Source organism: Chiloscyllium plagiosum, unplaced genomic scaffold (assembly GCF_037043375.1).
Source record: "Chiloscyllium plagiosum isolate Xiang-an unplaced genomic scaffold, Cpla_swu_hap1 HiC_scaffold_5, whole genome shotgun sequence".
NCBI lineage: Eukaryota > Metazoa > Chordata > Chondrichthyes > Orectolobiformes > Hemiscylliidae > Chiloscyllium > Chiloscyllium plagiosum.
Window position 1 is genome coordinate 32,805,626 of NW_028270143.1, and position 17,393 is coordinate 32,823,018.

General features: G+C 40.3%; 1 protein-coding gene across 4 annotated transcripts in view; it reads right to left on the reverse strand.

Annotated features, from left to right (window-relative positions):
- Positions 1-17,393, reverse strand: part of LOC122549778 (ATP-dependent translocase ABCB1-like) — a 104,770-nt gene that overhangs the window by 11,190 nt on the left and 76,187 nt on the right. For all 4 annotated transcript variants that reach the window (XM_087987083.1, XM_087987082.1, XM_043689799.2 and 1 more), the window contains 5 exons: positions 16,027-16,127; positions 13,015-13,155; positions 12,322-12,478; positions 9,598-9,795; positions 908-1,114 (listed from right to left, as the gene is read on the reverse strand). In XM_087987083.1, coding sequence (XP_087843209.1) covers positions 908-1,114; positions 9,598-9,795; positions 12,322-12,478; positions 13,015-13,155; positions 16,027-16,127 — 804 coding nt within the window. The remainder of the gene's footprint in view (positions 1-907; positions 1,115-9,597; positions 9,796-12,321; positions 12,479-13,014; positions 13,156-16,026; positions 16,128-17,393) is intronic.

Sequence of the window (17,393 nt, forward strand, 5' to 3'; positions counted from 1 at the left end):
AGCTAAATTTAATAGCCACAATAGTGGCCCCCATCTACTGGCTGGCAATCCTGCCATTGTCATTTCTGGAAACCCTGGTGAAATTAAAGCTCCCCCCACCCTACCCCCCCAAAGGCTGTATGCGGCCAACCTCTAGGGATTCTGGGCCGATGAAGGTAAAGCCTGCTTCTCAGGGTAAGGAGGTTTCTGGAGATACAGAACAAAAGTGAATGGGCTGGATTGCCGGGGCCAGACAGGCAGGTTTTAGTCAGTAGGGAGGGTTTAATGGGAAGAACAGGGGCAACTCACACAGCCACCCGAATCAAATTTCGGGAGGGAGGAGTGGGGAGGATGGTTAGAGAAATTAATGAATGGCTGACAGATAGAAGATAGAGAGTGGGAATAAATGGGTCATTTTCACATTGCAGGTTAAAACTAGTGATGTACCACAAGGTCAATATTTGAGGCCCCATGCACCTTCCAGCCTGAGCATTTGGCACCTTCCCCATCCCCAACGCCAACACATCCTCCCCCCACCCAACGCCAAACCCCCACCCCACCTCACCCCCACGTACCTCCCAGCCCAACCTTCAGACAGCTAGGAAAAGGAGAAATTTGTTCACTGAAATTTCTGGACCTGTGGGATTCTCCAGAGCAGAAGGCTGTGGATACTTGGTCGTTGAGTATATTGAAAACTGAAATTGAGCGTTTTTTTTTTTGCACACTAGAGGGAACAAAGGAATTGGGGATAGTATGTAAAGATGGAGTATAAATGGAAGATTGGTTTTGATTGTATTGAATGGCTGAGCAGGCTCGGAGGGCCAACTGGTTTACTCCTGCATCAATCTTGACTCCAGGCAACTCATGCACACATATGAAATAACTATCGTCATTGTTACTGTTGCTGTTTGATAATCAATGAACTTACATCAGGGAGCTGTTCAATAAAGGATTGAGCATTTGCTGCCTTTGCTGCCTTCTCAATTTCCTCCTGTGAAACAGTCCTGCTGTTGTCACCATATGCAATATTCTCAGCAATGCTACAATTGAAGAGCACAGGCTCCTGGGATACAATTCCAATTTGTGATCGAAGCCATTGGATGTTGATAGTTCTGATATCAGTTCCGTCTAGACACTACAATTAAAACAAATGTTAGTTGTAAGCTTATGACCCACATATGCAGATAGGATTCATACACTTGTGAGTAATGAAATTTGTTTTCATATATAATAGCAGATTAATTTCTTGCTTCTACAAGTCACTTTCACTTTGTCCTCTGTGTGGGAAGAGTACAGCAAACAAGAACATTGCAATTTGCTTAGACATGCAGTGTGGGAGTAAACCGGGAACATTGATGGATCAGAGAAAGAGACAAAGCTGGAAATGGGAGAGGCTGAAGGGTCACTGGGGACACAGGCTCATTAACACAAAACGGAACGTGAAGATTGGGGGATAATCCTCAGTCTCAAGCTGAGCCAGTAAGTCACTCAATATAACACAACATTGAAATTTTGCCAACGATTTTGATACAAAATAGAAAAATGATACAAAATTACTGCCACTGCATGGAGTATGGATGGAATAAGTTGCTGCTCTTTTTCTTTGGGGAGAATAAAATTGTTTTAATGTGAGACCTTGGGAGGAGAAAGTGCATTAATCATGAATCCAATGATTCAGTAACATCATTTATCTGCCAGAAAATTGCACTTCATCCACAGTTCATTCATTGTCCAAAAATGCCCGTGACAAATTGTAGCTTCAAGCAATAATGACCATTACCTTGTTGACATTAATTTTCTCCTTGTCATAGAACATTTATAGTGTGCAAGTGGGCCATTCAGCCCATTGAGTCCACACCAGCCCACTGAAGAGCAGCCCACCCAGGCCCACCCCATCCCTGCATTTCCCATGACTAAACCACATAGCCTGTATATCCCTGAACACTATGGGCAATTTAGCATGGCCAATCCACCCAACCTGCACATCCTTGGAGCGTGGGAGCAAACTGGGGGACCCAAAGGGAACCCACACAGATATGGTAAGGAATGTGCAAACTTCACACAGACAGTCAGCTAAGGGTGGAATTGAACCTGGGTTCTTGGCACTGATGGGCAGCAGCACTAACCACTGAGCCAATGTACCACTATCACGTCAACTAAAGAAATGGAATCAGATGTTAAATTAAAAGCATCAATAGCGATGGCATTTTTAAAACATAGTCATCATTAGCATACACTGCATCAGAGCTGCCACACTTATACATAGAATTATAAATATGCAAGGACAGCATGTGTGATCTGCAAGAGTGCCCTGTCTGGGAGGGGGAGGGTCTTACTGCCAAACATCTACTCCCCCAGTGTAGTATGAACATTTTGGTCGGGCAATGTGCATTTGGATAAGGTTCCGCACCTCAGAGTTCCTCATCAATGCATGACATTGACTTCCTTGTGAAGTCACCATGCCACACTGTGTCAGGTCCTAGCTCAAGTCTTCATTGTGATTGATGGAAGGGCTCAGGAGTATCATTGGTTAAATATGTGGCATTGCTTCAAACATGAGGACAATGTCAAAGGGCAGAACAACTACAATATCATCAGCAAGTCCAGCAAGAACTGCAAGCTCCAGACACTATCGCACAACCTCTAGTGGGAGAAGAAAAAGATTCTCCAAGGAAGTGGAGAAGAATGATGTGACCCCATATCTATAGGCCTTGTCATCATTTTCTGCAACTATCAGAAACATAGGCCCTCTGAGGATTAAGAAAGTCCAGGGCCATGATCATCAAATGGTGCCAATTGCTGGAGCACACCTTTGATTCAGAAGGACTGGGTGGCCTGTCAATCTTAGTGCCCACCAAGGTTACAGCTGCCTTCAGTTCTTACACCAGCAACACATTTCAAGGAGAAACTGGGCATCTGTGTGACATTTTTCCATCTTCGACCCACGGGTGTCACTGATGCCATTTTCTCCAAAGCATACCTCTACATGAACATCCCCCATGTTGAGGGCAGCCTCCGGGCACTGGATTTCTCCAGCATCACAGGGTTCCTCACCCCAGCCCAACCTCCCCCAGGCGCACGATGGTATTGATGCATCCACCTTTCTTTGGGAGAGCCCTATCGCCAACCTGCAGATTTTTCAACTGAAAAGGCTTCTATGTCATCAAGCTTCAAATTGTGTGACCATCAAATCCATGCTAGACATTTCAGAATCTACTATTATATGTACAAAGTTGGAACTCTCACAGCCTGGAGCCATACAGAAGTGGTTGCTGGGAGACAAGGTCTACCCCCTCCAGACATGAACCATGAGATTTACAAAGAATGGAGTTACAACACTGGCCAGGATTCCACAGGGCCATAGTGGAACAACCCAAAGGTCTCCTCAAGGTGAGCTTTCAATGCCTGGACCAGTCCAATGGGACTTTGCATTGGTTGACAGCGTCATTCCTGTGTCTTGCTGTACTCTTTTCAACTGCAGCTGATAATAGGGGATTGGCCTGGATGCAGAGGCAATGGGAGATGAACAGCAATCTTCTGAGGATGATGATGAGGATGTGAATGGGGACATTAATCAGGACAGACACTAAAGAAAGCATGATACAGCAATGCATTATTGAGCATGAGAATCCAGAGATAACCTAATTGAAACCTGGTTCCAGGTTAAATGAGCTGGATTTGGAAGTCCTTTCAATGTTTCACATTGAGTTGGCTGTATGACAAACAGCCTCTGCTCCATGCAAAGTACATGTGAACCTTATTGTTACTGTCATTGACCTTTTCTGTTGCTGATTAAAAGTTTTATTATCTATCTCATTGTACACTTGATATATTTTGGTAATCCCACTTTTAACCATCTACACAAAACAGCTCTTACTGATTATTCAGGAAAATGCATCTGCTCTTCATTTACTACGCATCAGGAAGCAGGGTGCTGGTTTTGCAATGGCACTAAGTAACCCTTCAGGCTTCGATCAGCACATGACACCCAGGTGTTGTAAAATGATGTCTCTCATGACAGGCAGCAGGGAGAGAGGAATCTTGAGGTATCTCTTGTGGCTGTTTCATTGTATATTAACTTCAATATTTCAGCGTGTGGTTACTGCAAAGATGTTCTGAAAAGCTTGAGCGTCCTGTCAGACAATGTTGAATGTGCAAGATGCAACACTTTGGGCACCTCTTAGTCAATCAACTATGTGGGAGAATAGTCATACAAAATGCCTATTGTGCATCTCCCAACCTTCAAAAGTAAAGCCTTTCAAAAACTGGTAGATAGAATAGAATTCGTACAATCCCTACAATGCGGAAACAGGCCATTCAGCCCATTGAGTACACACTGACCCACTGAAGAGCATCACATCCAAACCCTCCCCCCACCTTTTCCCTGTAACCCTACATTTCCCATGGCTAATCCACCTAGCCTGCACATCCTCGGACACAATGGGTAATTTAGTGTGACCAATCCAGCTAACCTGCACATCCCTCTATTGTGTGGAATAATCACTGATTCTCACTTATACTTCCTTAATCTCACTCACCTGCCTCTCCTGCCATGTGATTCCAATTAATGAGGCTTTACATTCCTGATGCATAATAAATGAAGAACAGAATCATGAGCCATGGTGGACTAGGCCTCAAGAATCTCGGAGAAAATATTTTCACTCAAAATTGGAAAATTAAAACCAATGTATTTCAATAGTTTTAGATGGGACATCATATATGGAATCATTCTGCATTGCGAAGGCTGTTGTGTCACCACAGTCTTACCAGGCCATAGGGGCTCCTCTCATTTTGAGAGAGGTGACTGATGGTGATTTAACCTGAGGGCCACCAGACCTCAGGCAAGTGAAGAGATTGAGAAGGAGAGTCCTTCATGGTAACCTCAAAAGGGTGATGTGAACTGAACCCACGCTGCTCTGTAAACCAACAATCCAGCCAACTGAGCTAAACTGATTCCCAGTATGAAGGCACATTGATTATGAAAAGGTAGAATATATCTTATCACAAAAAAAAGTTGACTTTTTTAAAATTATGTTGCATCTATAATTCTCATTTGCCACAGCTTGTTGTGAACACATTTAATTTTTATTTTATATTTAACAAACAAATCAAAAATCATGATTTTAACTACACTACATTCTGCTCTGGGAATATTTCACTCATTTATCTGAAACACTGCATTCCAGCAAAGATCTTATCCTACCTATTGTAATCAGGCTAATCTCATGTTTCAAATTATATAAAGATTTGTAGGTATTGTATATTGCATCCTGTTGGAAATTTCAGGGCACATGTGAATGCTATCAATATGAAACAGATTCTATTACTCTCTGTACCACCTGATGGTGCTGTTGTCTGCCAAGTAATCTACAAAATCTTTGTTTCTGGTTTTGATACAATTTGGAAATTTTCACAATGTTCAACCAACCATTACTTACTTAGTACAGAGACATGGATTAGAACATATGCCTGCACTGTCTGCAGCTTGTGCTTTAAAGACTCTACACCTAAGTAGTATGCCCACTTTCAGAACCAGGGATCTCTTTCCGTGGTAGATGAACAGGAACATAAATAGCTGGAAACCCTGTAAAAAGTATTGCCTGTGACTGTGGTGGGGAATCACACATGCGAAGCATGTTCATTGCTACTAAGCTAGATTCCCCATTACTAAACGCAGTAAAACAAATTAAAATGTGACTGTCACACTGTCAAAGTTTTGCTAAGTCCATGGCTGGAGAATCTTTCAAGTTGAATACAGACCTACCGAACCCAGAAACTACATCTACCATGACTGTGTCACACTGAACAAAACTTAACATCTCAATCACATCAAGTATTCAGCATTAACGATTTGCATTTGCCCCATTCATTTAGCTTGGTAAAACATCCCTAGTTGCACACAAGCCTGTGAATTCAGAGCTGTAAGCTATTAAGCCCGTCAAACCTGCTCCACTATTCAGTAACATCATGACTGATCTGATTGTAACTTCAAATCCTTATTTCACCCAACATCTCGTCCCTTTACTTAACAAGAACCTATGGCCCCTATTTGGGGTGGCATAGTGGCTCAGTGGTTAGCACTGCTGCTTTCCCAGCACCAGGGTCACAGGTTCAAGTCCAGCCTCAGACAACTGTCTGTATGGAATTTGCACGTTCGCCTGTGTCTGTGTGGGTTTCCTCCCACAATCCAAAGATATGCAGGTCAGGTGAATTGGCCATGCTAAATTGCCCATAGTGCTAGCTGCATTAGTCAAAGGGAAATGGGTCTGGGTGGGTTACTCTTTGGAGGGTTGGTATGGACTGGTTAGGTCAAAGGGCCTGTTTTCACATTGTAGGTAATCTAATCTATTCTTTCTTTAAAAAAAATGTTCAAGGGCTCTACGTTCACCATCCTTTCAGAAGGAGAGTTCTAAAGACTGACAATCCTCTTGACATCTCTGTTTTATGTGTGTGACCCCGATTTTAAATAATAATCCCTAGCTCTAGGTTCTGCCATAACAGGAAGAAATATCTCCGGTTCTACCCTGTTGATATCCCTCAGGATTTTATATATTTTAATTGTCATATTTTACTCTTCTCGACCTGGTGGTACAAACCTAGCTGGTCAAATCTTTCCTGATAAGACAGCCCCCCTGCCCAACCATTCCAGGTATTAGTCGAGTAAACTTTTTCTGAACTGTCTCCAATGCATTCACATTGGTAATTAAATAAGGTGACCAATTATATAAATTGGAAGTAGTTGAGGACCCAGCACTGATCCCTACTCATTACATCTTGCCAACTTGAAAAAGAACCAAAGTCTTCTGCTTCCTGCTAGTCAGCCAATCTTCAAAGTGTGCCAATATACTAGCCCTACACCACCAACTTTTAATTTTTGCAACAGCCTTTAATATGATACCTTACCAAATGCCTTCTGGACATCTCTGTTCAGTACAGCAACTATTGTCCTTTGTGTTACTTCTACAAGGAAAACCAGTAGAATTATAAAACTTGATTTATCTTCACTAAAGTATGTTAATGCTACCTGACTATCTTGAACTTATCCAAGTGCACTGTTGTAACTTCTTTCATAATAGCTTCTTACATTCAAAGTTTGTGCGAAGATTTGTAGCTCGGGTGCTCGTTGTTGTGGTTCTGTTCGCCGAGCTGGAAGTTTTTGTTGCAAACGTTTCGTCCCCTGGCTAGGCGACATCATCAGTGCTTGGGAGCCTCCTGCGAAGCGCTTCTTTGATGTTTCCTCCAGTGTTTATAGTGGTATATACCACTATAAACACCGGAGGAAACATCAAAGAAGCGCTTCGCAGGAGGCTCCCAAGCACTGATGATGTCGCCTAGCCAGGGGACGAAACGTTTGCAACAAAAACTTCCAGCTCGGCGAACAGAACCACAACAGCTTCTTACATTTCTGTATGACAGATGTTAAGCTAACTGACCTGAATTTTGTCTTCCACTCGCTCTGAATAAAGGATTGGATTTGCTCATTTTCAAGCTAACAAAAATCAAAGAAATTTTGGAAAATTAAAACCACACGTCAACTCTCTCACTAGCCTTTCAGATCCTAGAATGAAATTCATCTGGTTCCGGGCACTTGTTCACTCACAACTCCAACCATTTACTCAGTATCACTTTGCTGGTGATTATAATTTTCCTCACTTCCTCTCTTATTCCCTTTTCTGATGTATTGCTGTTTCTGAGATGTTATTTGTGTCCTGTAACAGTGAAGACTGATGTCTTCAATTCAATTTGTTCAATTGCACTGTCATTGTCTTAAATTTATATTAATAATTGTCCCGTCTCACTTTGTTAACTCCCTTCTTCCTTTTTTCTTTTGAAAGTCACACATTTTTTAATATTTCTGTTAAGTTTTCTCTCAATCTCTAATTTATCCCTCGTTAATAATTTCTTGGTCATTGTTTGCTGTTTTTCATATTATTTACAAACTTCTGGCCTGCCATCTTTATTTGCAGAATTGCATTTGTTTTTGTTTGATACTACCTTCAACATTTCTAGTTAAACACAAATTAGTGGGTCTGAACTTTGAATTGTTCTTACCATTGAAACGTATCTGCTCTGTGCATTCTGAAATATCCCCTCCAGTTCTGCCACTACATCTTTACTGACCTCTCTGTTAACTAATTAATCTGTTAAATATGTTTAATACAGTGGTTGATTGTCAATCATTTTTAGGAAAGAGAAAATGTCCAATAAATTGATTAGCTTTGTGAAGGTGGAAACCTCTTTACATTAATTTATCCACTGGATAATCAGCTCTTCTGCATTAAATTATGTCAAGACTGAAATTTTTATTTGTTAATTGAACCATATGCTTTATCTTTTCATTGATTGCCAGCCCAGCTATCTGTTCCACTACTTCAAAGGGTATAGTGTATTTGGCTCTACAATTTTTGTTTACACAGTTGTGCAATGAAAATGTATTAAGAATATTTGGGTGAAATCTAACCCCGCCCCACCCCAATGGACTCAGTTCAGCAGGGATTGTTGATGCAGCTATAAATGAAACAGTGAATTTTGTTTTGATTGACAGTGGTATGTGTTTCTAAGGGGATTCTTTAATGAGACTTTTGAAAGGCTATTTGTTTAGTTTGATAGTTCTACAAGCTTCCCAAAGAGTCCTTCTTGTAAGAATTGGAGGAAATGATAAGATGGGTCAAATGAGAAGAGATTAAGGAGGATATGGAAGGAACGGGGGCTTGGTGAGTGAGAACTATCAAGTACAGAGCTGGATTGACATCCCAATGAATGCAAATGGGTCTTCTAATCTGCCTGATTTGTCCCCACATTAGACATGGGAGGCAGCGGTCCCATCTCCAACCCCTTCAGCACCCAGCTTTAGTGGACATTTCAGGCAGGAGGCCAGATTGTAGGGAAATGGCTCAGGATCCACCTCAAAGGTTAAGAGCGAGCTCTTTTGCTGTAGTTATCAAGAGAATAAGAAGCAGATGGCATACAAATAACTGCAAGGTTGGCTTTTTCACTCATGCCCCAGACTTGCTCGGCTAAGGTAGTTTGAGAGAAGGTCAGCTAATTGATTGGCAGGTATACAAAATTACCATCAGTATGTACGATCACAAAATAATAATTTCAGGAGAGAGAAGTATTTACCCCATTGGTATTAGTTAATGGGTCAAAATACGGTCAATTCAATTTCAAGGCAGTGCACAGCAATTGCTGACAATTTTTAAAACTTTCTTTATTGTGTCAGAATTCTATTTAATTTAATTAGATAATATTCTGGCTCAGCAGCAACTATTTATCTGGATAAGGCACTAAGATTAATAATCTGTTTTACCCAACCCCATTTTCATTTACATTGGAGTTAACTGGTTAAGATGTAAAATGGGATGTTGAGCCAATATCACCTGATCTACAAACCAATGTTGAGTTTCATCCCTTAGCTTTCCAGGGTCAGCCCAATAGAATAAGAGTGGCGCTTCAGAGGTTTGACTGCCAGTGACCATTGTCAATAATGTGACAACTTGCATAGCCAGTTTCCACTTTAAAAGTTCTCACTGCTATGTATTCAAGTTTTGGACTCAAATGAACAAGGGATTTGTTAAAGCCTCTCTTGTACTTAATGGTACAAAAAGTAAGTCTTACCACTTCTCCTTTCAGTGGATCATAGAATCTTTCTATAAGCTGCACAGATGTACTTTTCCCGCAACCACTGCTGCCAACGAGTGCCAAAGTCTGTGCTTTGCCAACCTTGATATAGAGTTTTTCTAGCACTGGTACATCTGGACGGCTCTGATATCTGAAGTAAACTTTGGAGAATTTCAAGTCACCATTAAAGTTTTCCTATGACAAAACAAATGGAATGGGAAAGGTACATTCAGCAATGAATTTGCCAGCTGCAACAATTCTCCATATAGTATGGTTAGCTTCCAGAAAACGTAATTTTGCACGCACATCAAAGAATTTTGCCAATTCTTCAGGAATGTCATTAGATGTGTTAACAACCTCTATTTATTAGAACAGCAGCATCAATGTTTAATTAAATTCCACATTTATGACAAATGTGATTATTGAAATATTAAAGAAAATCTGAAGTAGAAATATTGAAAAATCATTCAGAAAGTACTTTTGAACCCCTTATTACTGATTAGCAACATAAAGCTAGATCATCCTTTATGGTAATTTAATATGAACCACACAATGGAAAAATAATTATCTTGTAAATTATATAATGGCGCACTATGAAAAAAAGACTTGTAAGCCACAGCATATGATTAATACATAGTGAAAGATATTATATATATTTTACAGTCTTATTGAAATACTTATAGTTAATTTTAGTAAAATATATGGGATACATCATGACATATCTAAACCAGAGTTTATGTTCCATACTCGTAACACACGAAGAACTGAAATTATTCCCAACAAGCATAGGGAGATTGCTTAACTTTCTCAGTACTTAGCAGCTTAGTAACAAAATTGTGAGAACACTTGACTTCATAAATGTAATTTCTGAGAATGTAATTTGTTATTTATGAAGAAAAAGGGACATTTTTGCAATTAAGGCGAACATCCAATCTAATATTCATCTTGCTTATTCATTTGGACACGATTTTTCAAATTTTATAGACTATCAAAATAGAGCTGTATGCAATAGCAAAGTAACCTACTCTGGAAAAGAAATAGAAATTCATTCCAACATTGAAGGGATAAATCCATATGCAAAAGAATGATGGTGTATAAAACATGAAGTTAGCATGATACATAATGCTTTTTCCATTAGTTCCCTAAAATATACAAAAAAGCAATGTTGTGTTGATTTATTTTTGCTTTGCAGTCATGCAATTTATAAAACATTGACTAAAACTATTCTCCCTGAAGAAATAAATACTTGGACACAGTAGAGTGGCATTTAAACCAAAGGGGTTTCTAACTCATTTCCATATTATGGTGTTGCAGTTCCATTATCCAATGAATGCTGGCAGATTTCACGCAGCTATGACAGGTAAAGTGGATAAATTGTTACTCTAAAGGGATTCATATCATTGGACTCTGTTGATCAAAGATCAGGACTTGCTATGCAACATCATATCAATACATGTTTGACCTACCAGGAAAGAAATTTCCACAAGGATCGGTGCTGGGCCCACTACTTTTTGTCATTTACATAAATTATTTGGATGCGAGCATAAGACGTACAGTTAGTAAGTTTGCAGATGACACCAAAATTGGAAGTGTAGTGGACAGCGAAGAAGGTTACCTCAGATTACAACAGGATTTTGACCAGATGGGCCAATGGGTTGAGAAGTGGCAGATAGAGTTCAATTCAGATAAATGCGAGGTGCTGCATTTTGGGAAAGCAAATCTTAGCAGGACTTATACACTTAATGGTAAGGCCCTCGGGAGTGTTGCTGAACAAAGAGACCTTGGAGTGCAGGTTCATAGCTCCTTGAAAGTGGAGTCACAGGTAGATAGGATAGTGAAGAAAGTGTTTGGTATGCTTTTTTTTATTGGTCAGAGTACTGAGTGCAGGAGTTGGGAGGTCATGTAGCGGCTGTACAGGACATTGGTTAGGCCACTGTTGGAATATTGTGTGCAATTCTGGTCTCCTTCCTATCGGAAAGATGTTGTGAAACTTGAAAAGGTTCAGAAAAGATTTACAAGGATGTTGCCAAGGTTGGAGGATTTGAGCTATAGGGAGAGGCTGAACAGGCTGGGGCTGTTTTCCCTGGAGCATCGGAGGATGAGGGGTGACCTTATAGAGGTTACAAAATTATGAGGGGCATGGATTGGATAAATAGACAAAGTCTTTTCCCTGGGGTCAGAGAGTCCAGAACTAGAGGGCATAGGTTTAGGGTGAGAGGGGAAAGATATAAAAGAGACCTAAGGGGCAACTTTTTCACACAGAGGGTAGTACGTGTATGGAATAAGCCAGAGGATGTGGTGGAGGCTGGTACAATTGCAACATTTAAAAGGCATTTGGATGGGTAAATGAATAGGAAGGGTTTGGGGGAATATGGGCCGGGTGCTGGCAGGTGGGACTAGATTGGGTTGGCAGATCTGGTCGGCATGGACGGGTTGCACAGTCATCCACGGGAACATCACAGGATATGAAATTTGAAATAAAAATATTCATAAGTGACCAATATAACCCCATGAGAACAAAACAAACAGCATGGATTATTCCAGCAAGATAAACGCTTCTAAATAGCAATCAATAAAAATGGCAACAATTTGCATTTAATTGTGTGCACAAGAAAAACACTGTTTGCAAACATTAAGCATTAATGTCATCTACTGTTTGGCTTAATTCTTAGATCTTAAAGCACACTACTTTCTGGTTAGCTTTTGCAAACAAATACTCACCAGCTTCTGCCCATCAGTGCTATCGCTGTCTATGGCTGGCACACGCTCAAATAGTGCAAACAGATTCATTGCAGCAACTTTTGCCTTTGCATAATCAGGAGCGAAAGAACTGCTCTGTCCAATTGCGACAGCACCATACACAATCGCATTAAAAACACTGTAAAATGATTTTCAGAAAACTTTTCAGACAACATAGTATCATACAAATTGAAAGTTTCTTGCATGATTAAATCAGACAAAGTTGATAGATACACAAATACATATTTTGTTTAACAGAAACCTTCAAAATTGTCTTCTAGCCCAAACCAGTCACGTGTAGGACAGTAACATAAACATACTTCAAGTGATATTTCAAGAGCCCAGAGAACATCAGAGTCAAAGTGATTCTCAGTATAAAGTTAATCCCACCAATATCATATTCAGAAATTTCAATAATAAGAATCTGGTTCAAATTTCTACAATGTAGGAAAATCACATTACTTTCATTCTCTCTCGTCACCTCTTTTTGGTTAAATCCTGCTGTATTAAAAGCCTCTCAGACACTTAAGTGACAGATCTTGAACAATTTACATCATTGATCAGATTTATGAATTATAAGACTGGGGAATGATACTTCAAGCATTTTGAACGTATTGGAAATTAAACTAATTACCCTAATGAACAAAAAGAACAGGTACAGTTCATGTTACTTACAGAAAAACACCTTCTACATCCATTGCGTTTATTGTTATCAGGTATGCACCAAATCGGAAACAAGCAGCGTAGCTAAAGTATTGGATGGCCTGGCTCAGTGCAAAGGCAAAACCATAGACCTGGGATTTCTTTTTAGCATTTCTGCAAAACATGCAGAGTGGTAAGGTACATTAAATCCAGAATATACACAGCCTGACATTTGCATACATAAGACAGAGATACACAGTGCATATTTAATTCATATTTTCTTCTCCAGGCCACACAAAACCAACATATTTTACAGCATTTAGCAGAAAAGATGTTAAAACTCAAATTTAGTTAGGCAAGTTAAAAAAAGAAGAGATTGAAGGGACAGGAAGAGGGCATACTGGATTGACTCTTATCGAAGGGACAGCGGTCTCATCCATTAGCTGGAGAGTTGGCAAAACTTCACTATCACATCCTTTTGGAGAAATCCTGCTGTATATAATGCCTTTCATGCACTTAAGTGGACCACCTTCCTCAGATGGAAATCCCACCACCTGAAGGCAGGGATACTGAAAGCTGCTGATTACGCACTCACCAAAAGCCCAGGATCAACAAAAGGACTGAGGACATAGGTGAGTAAAGCCAGAAGTGAGTTACTTGGTTCAGGGAAGGTGTTATAATCACAAAAGTATCACGGTGCAGAAAGAGACCATCTAGCTCATCATGGTTGCACCAGCTCATGAAATGAGCATCATTACCTTATGCCTACCTCCTGCCTTTTCCCCATCTTTTGCACACTATCTTTACCTAAACAATCCTTCAATGCCTTCTTGAATGCCACGATTGAACTTGTGTCCATCACACTTCCAGGCAGTATATTCCATGTGCTAATTTGCCACTGAATAAATAAAGTTTCCCCTTGTTTGGCCTGTTCCTTCTTTTACCCATCACTTTAAATCTATGTTTCTTGGTCTCATCCCTTTGATGGACAGAAATAGTTTCTCCCCATCTGCTGTATCCAACCCGCTCATGATTTTATCAACCTCCTTCAGATCTCCTCTAAGTCTTCTCCTCTCCAATGAGAACAGTGCCAACTTCTTCAATCCATCCTCATAACTGAGCTTCTGTATCCCTGGAACATTCTTGTCAACTGCTTTTTCACACTTTCTAAAGCATTCACACGAGTTTGGGGGGAGGAGTTCAGACTAAAAAGCATGGGCGAGACGCTCAGTGGCCTTCTACATGCCCATCCCTCCACCACACACACACATCACCACCACACCACATCCCCATCCCGACCCTTTCCCCATAGTGGGTGAGGGATCCTTCTGGGATCATGCTTTTTTTTAATCTCCTCCCCACCCGGAAACTTTCATGCTCCCACTGCTGACTAACAGCAGTGGTGGAGTAAGGACCTTCAGTGGAAATAACCTGTCAACTTAAGGCCTAATTGCAATGTTTTGGGAAGGTTCTGCATGAATCCTAAGTCAGAATATGGCAGGGATCATAATTTACAGTCTCTGGGTCAATTAAATGGCCTTGCCTCTAAATTCACCTGAGGGGAGGGCATGGTCAACTAACCCTCAGATGGAGGCAGATCAGGGGACCATGGTTATCCTGGCATCATGAGCAGCTATGCATGATCATTGGGCCCAAATGGGTTATGTAAACAAGTGTTGAAGGGCCGGGAAGTAATTCTCATTAGATAGGCTTCATCGAGTAGTTCTCATAAGATAGATGAGCACACTTAGGCCATTCGTCCCATCGAGTCTGCGCTGCTATTAGACCATGGTTGCACAATCCTTGTGGGAGATGAAGTCCTATCTTTACATTGAGAGTAACCTCCATTGTAACCTCATCTTTGCAGGCACCCGTCCACATTGGGTAATTCCCATCAGATAGCCATTGTAGTCAGCAGCCCTTACTGAGCAGTCTTCAGAGATCTGTCTTCTCCAGTTGGAAGGTGAACCAGAAGAAGAGGGGGAAAACCTGGGGATGCAATCCCTAACATCTCGGCTAGAGAGCGGAATGCTGCCCCACAACATTAACAATGCTGAAACTGAAATAACCCCACAAAGGCTGGTATCCCATCACCGAGTCACCCTGTATTTGCTTGTGCATTGTGCATGACATTGACCCAGCAAGCTGACAGCCAGCTCCCAGAATGAGCAGAGCCTCTAACACTCCTGTTCATATTTGTCGGCCAGGGCTTCCTGATTGGACCAGTTTAATAGCCCCAGTTAGGGAACTCATATTCTATGAGATCTACCTGGCTGACCTTGTTACAATCACTACAGAAACAACCCATGTTGAACCATCCCTAATTATCACAGTCGTATACTTACTTTATCTAATTAATTAATATGTCTTATCTAAACTACTGCTTTGTAAACTCAATAAACCATCAAAAACTATTACAAATCACAAACTGTCTATTATTAGGTAGCTATGATCATGAACACCCCTAAAATCAATGCCAATAACCATTAATTAATGAAACAAATTAAAGATAAAAACTATTAATCCTGGTTTCCTCTGGAATCTGATTTATCCAGTAGTACTATGAGTGGGGATTGTAACAACTTATAGTGGGAACAATATGAAGTTAGTTTGCTCATATCAACTTAAGGCCTAATTGCAATGTTTTGGGAAGGTACTAAATGAGTATATCATTGAAGTATATCATTAAATACAGACTTAAAGAGTAAGGTTTGAATCATATTTGCTCCAGTAGGCTGTAGGATTGAAGCTTATCAACAGTTAAATTGAGGATCTGTCTGCTAACCATTTTATTCATCTGTTCATAGATATTATTGCACTTCTCTGGAACAGGTGGGGCTTGTACCTGGCTTTTGTAGCACAGAGGCAAGGAAACAAACACTGTGCCACAAGGATCTATGTGCAGTAACATATGTGCAATTCAATTCTGAATTTGCACTGCGTTTCTTGCAAATGTGCCTTTTAAAAAATTCTAGTGAATGTTAAGCAACATTTATGGCTGTTATAACTGAATCTATTTTAATAATTATATTTAGATTTACATACCGGTATGGCAACTCTAAGTTTTCATCATACATCTTTTCAAATGTTGGTTCCACAGTCAAAGAAACGACAGTGCGGATATTTTCCACCGCTTCTGTTGCTATCTTTAAATTAAAAGAAAAGCAAAGTTAAGCGTTGTTTATAAATGGCAAAATTTCAATACCAGGCAATGCCATTGGTAACTTCTTCTTACTAAATATGCACTGAGTCAGCATATTAATTTTGCAAAACAATTTTCTTCCTTTTCTTTGACTTTTTTTTTGCTAAGCAACATCCCCTCTCCTTCAAAGGAATGAGTGGAGGGGCTTAGGGCAGCAAAGAAATGAGTTTGAGATGGCATGCTTTGGCACTGATGGGACATGGAGATTGTCTGGGGAGAAGGAAGTGAGTGCTAAAGGGATTTTGTTTTAATTAAGAGAGTCCATGCCTCAGAAATGCTGTTCATTCACCTCCCACATAGACATGTAAAAGGGTCAGGCTGATTCACTGCAAATCTCTCTTTGTGGGCAGTTGTGAACCATTTGCTTGTCCTTGGAATATTAGTTTCCAGGGAGAGAACAGCAAGTATGATCTTGGCTCCTATAAATTATATATTCTCTCCAATATTTGATGAGGTCACAAGCAACACTTTAAGTGAACTGGATCGCATTTAAAAATAATACAGGAAAATAACTTCTGCAACTTTTTCACATTTACAGGGCCTAAAGAAAAGTCAGGAGGTAATTTCAGCATGTTTGTATCTAAAATAACTTTGCAATGAGAGAGTTTTAATAACGTAAGTTTAAATCTGAGCAAGTATTTGAGCTGTTATGCTCAATGCGATAAATTCTCTGAAAGAGGATAAGTTTTCCACCCTGTGCTTCCAAAAGGGAGTCTATTCCATTATTGAAATTATTACTTAATCAATCATTATGCTGTAAGTATCATGTCATAGCTGGCAAATACCCCATATGCATTTTAACAGACAAAGCTGTCATCAATGCATGTATGCATAAAATTACTTATGATAAATCCTGCCATTTTGCATGTTCACGTGTATCAATGTGTCCAAGATGCCAAAGAATGTCAGATATGATGTTAGTTGAAAGAATGATACGTATTGTTTTTTTTAATCAATGAGAGTGCTTTTTAAGTAGCAATGACAACAATAGACACATGTGTGTGTCAACATGTGGCTCCTGAGGTTTGCCCGTGGTGTATATTAGGTGAGTTGGCATGGATGGGGGAAGGTATAGTTTGTAGGTTGGGGCAAAGGATTGGTATGAGTTAACACTCACTTGATATGAGAGTATAAAGAGCTAGGATGGTGGGTACCATGGTACATCCTAGTACAGGGCATTATGGGGGTGGGTAGAGTGGACCAGAGTCAC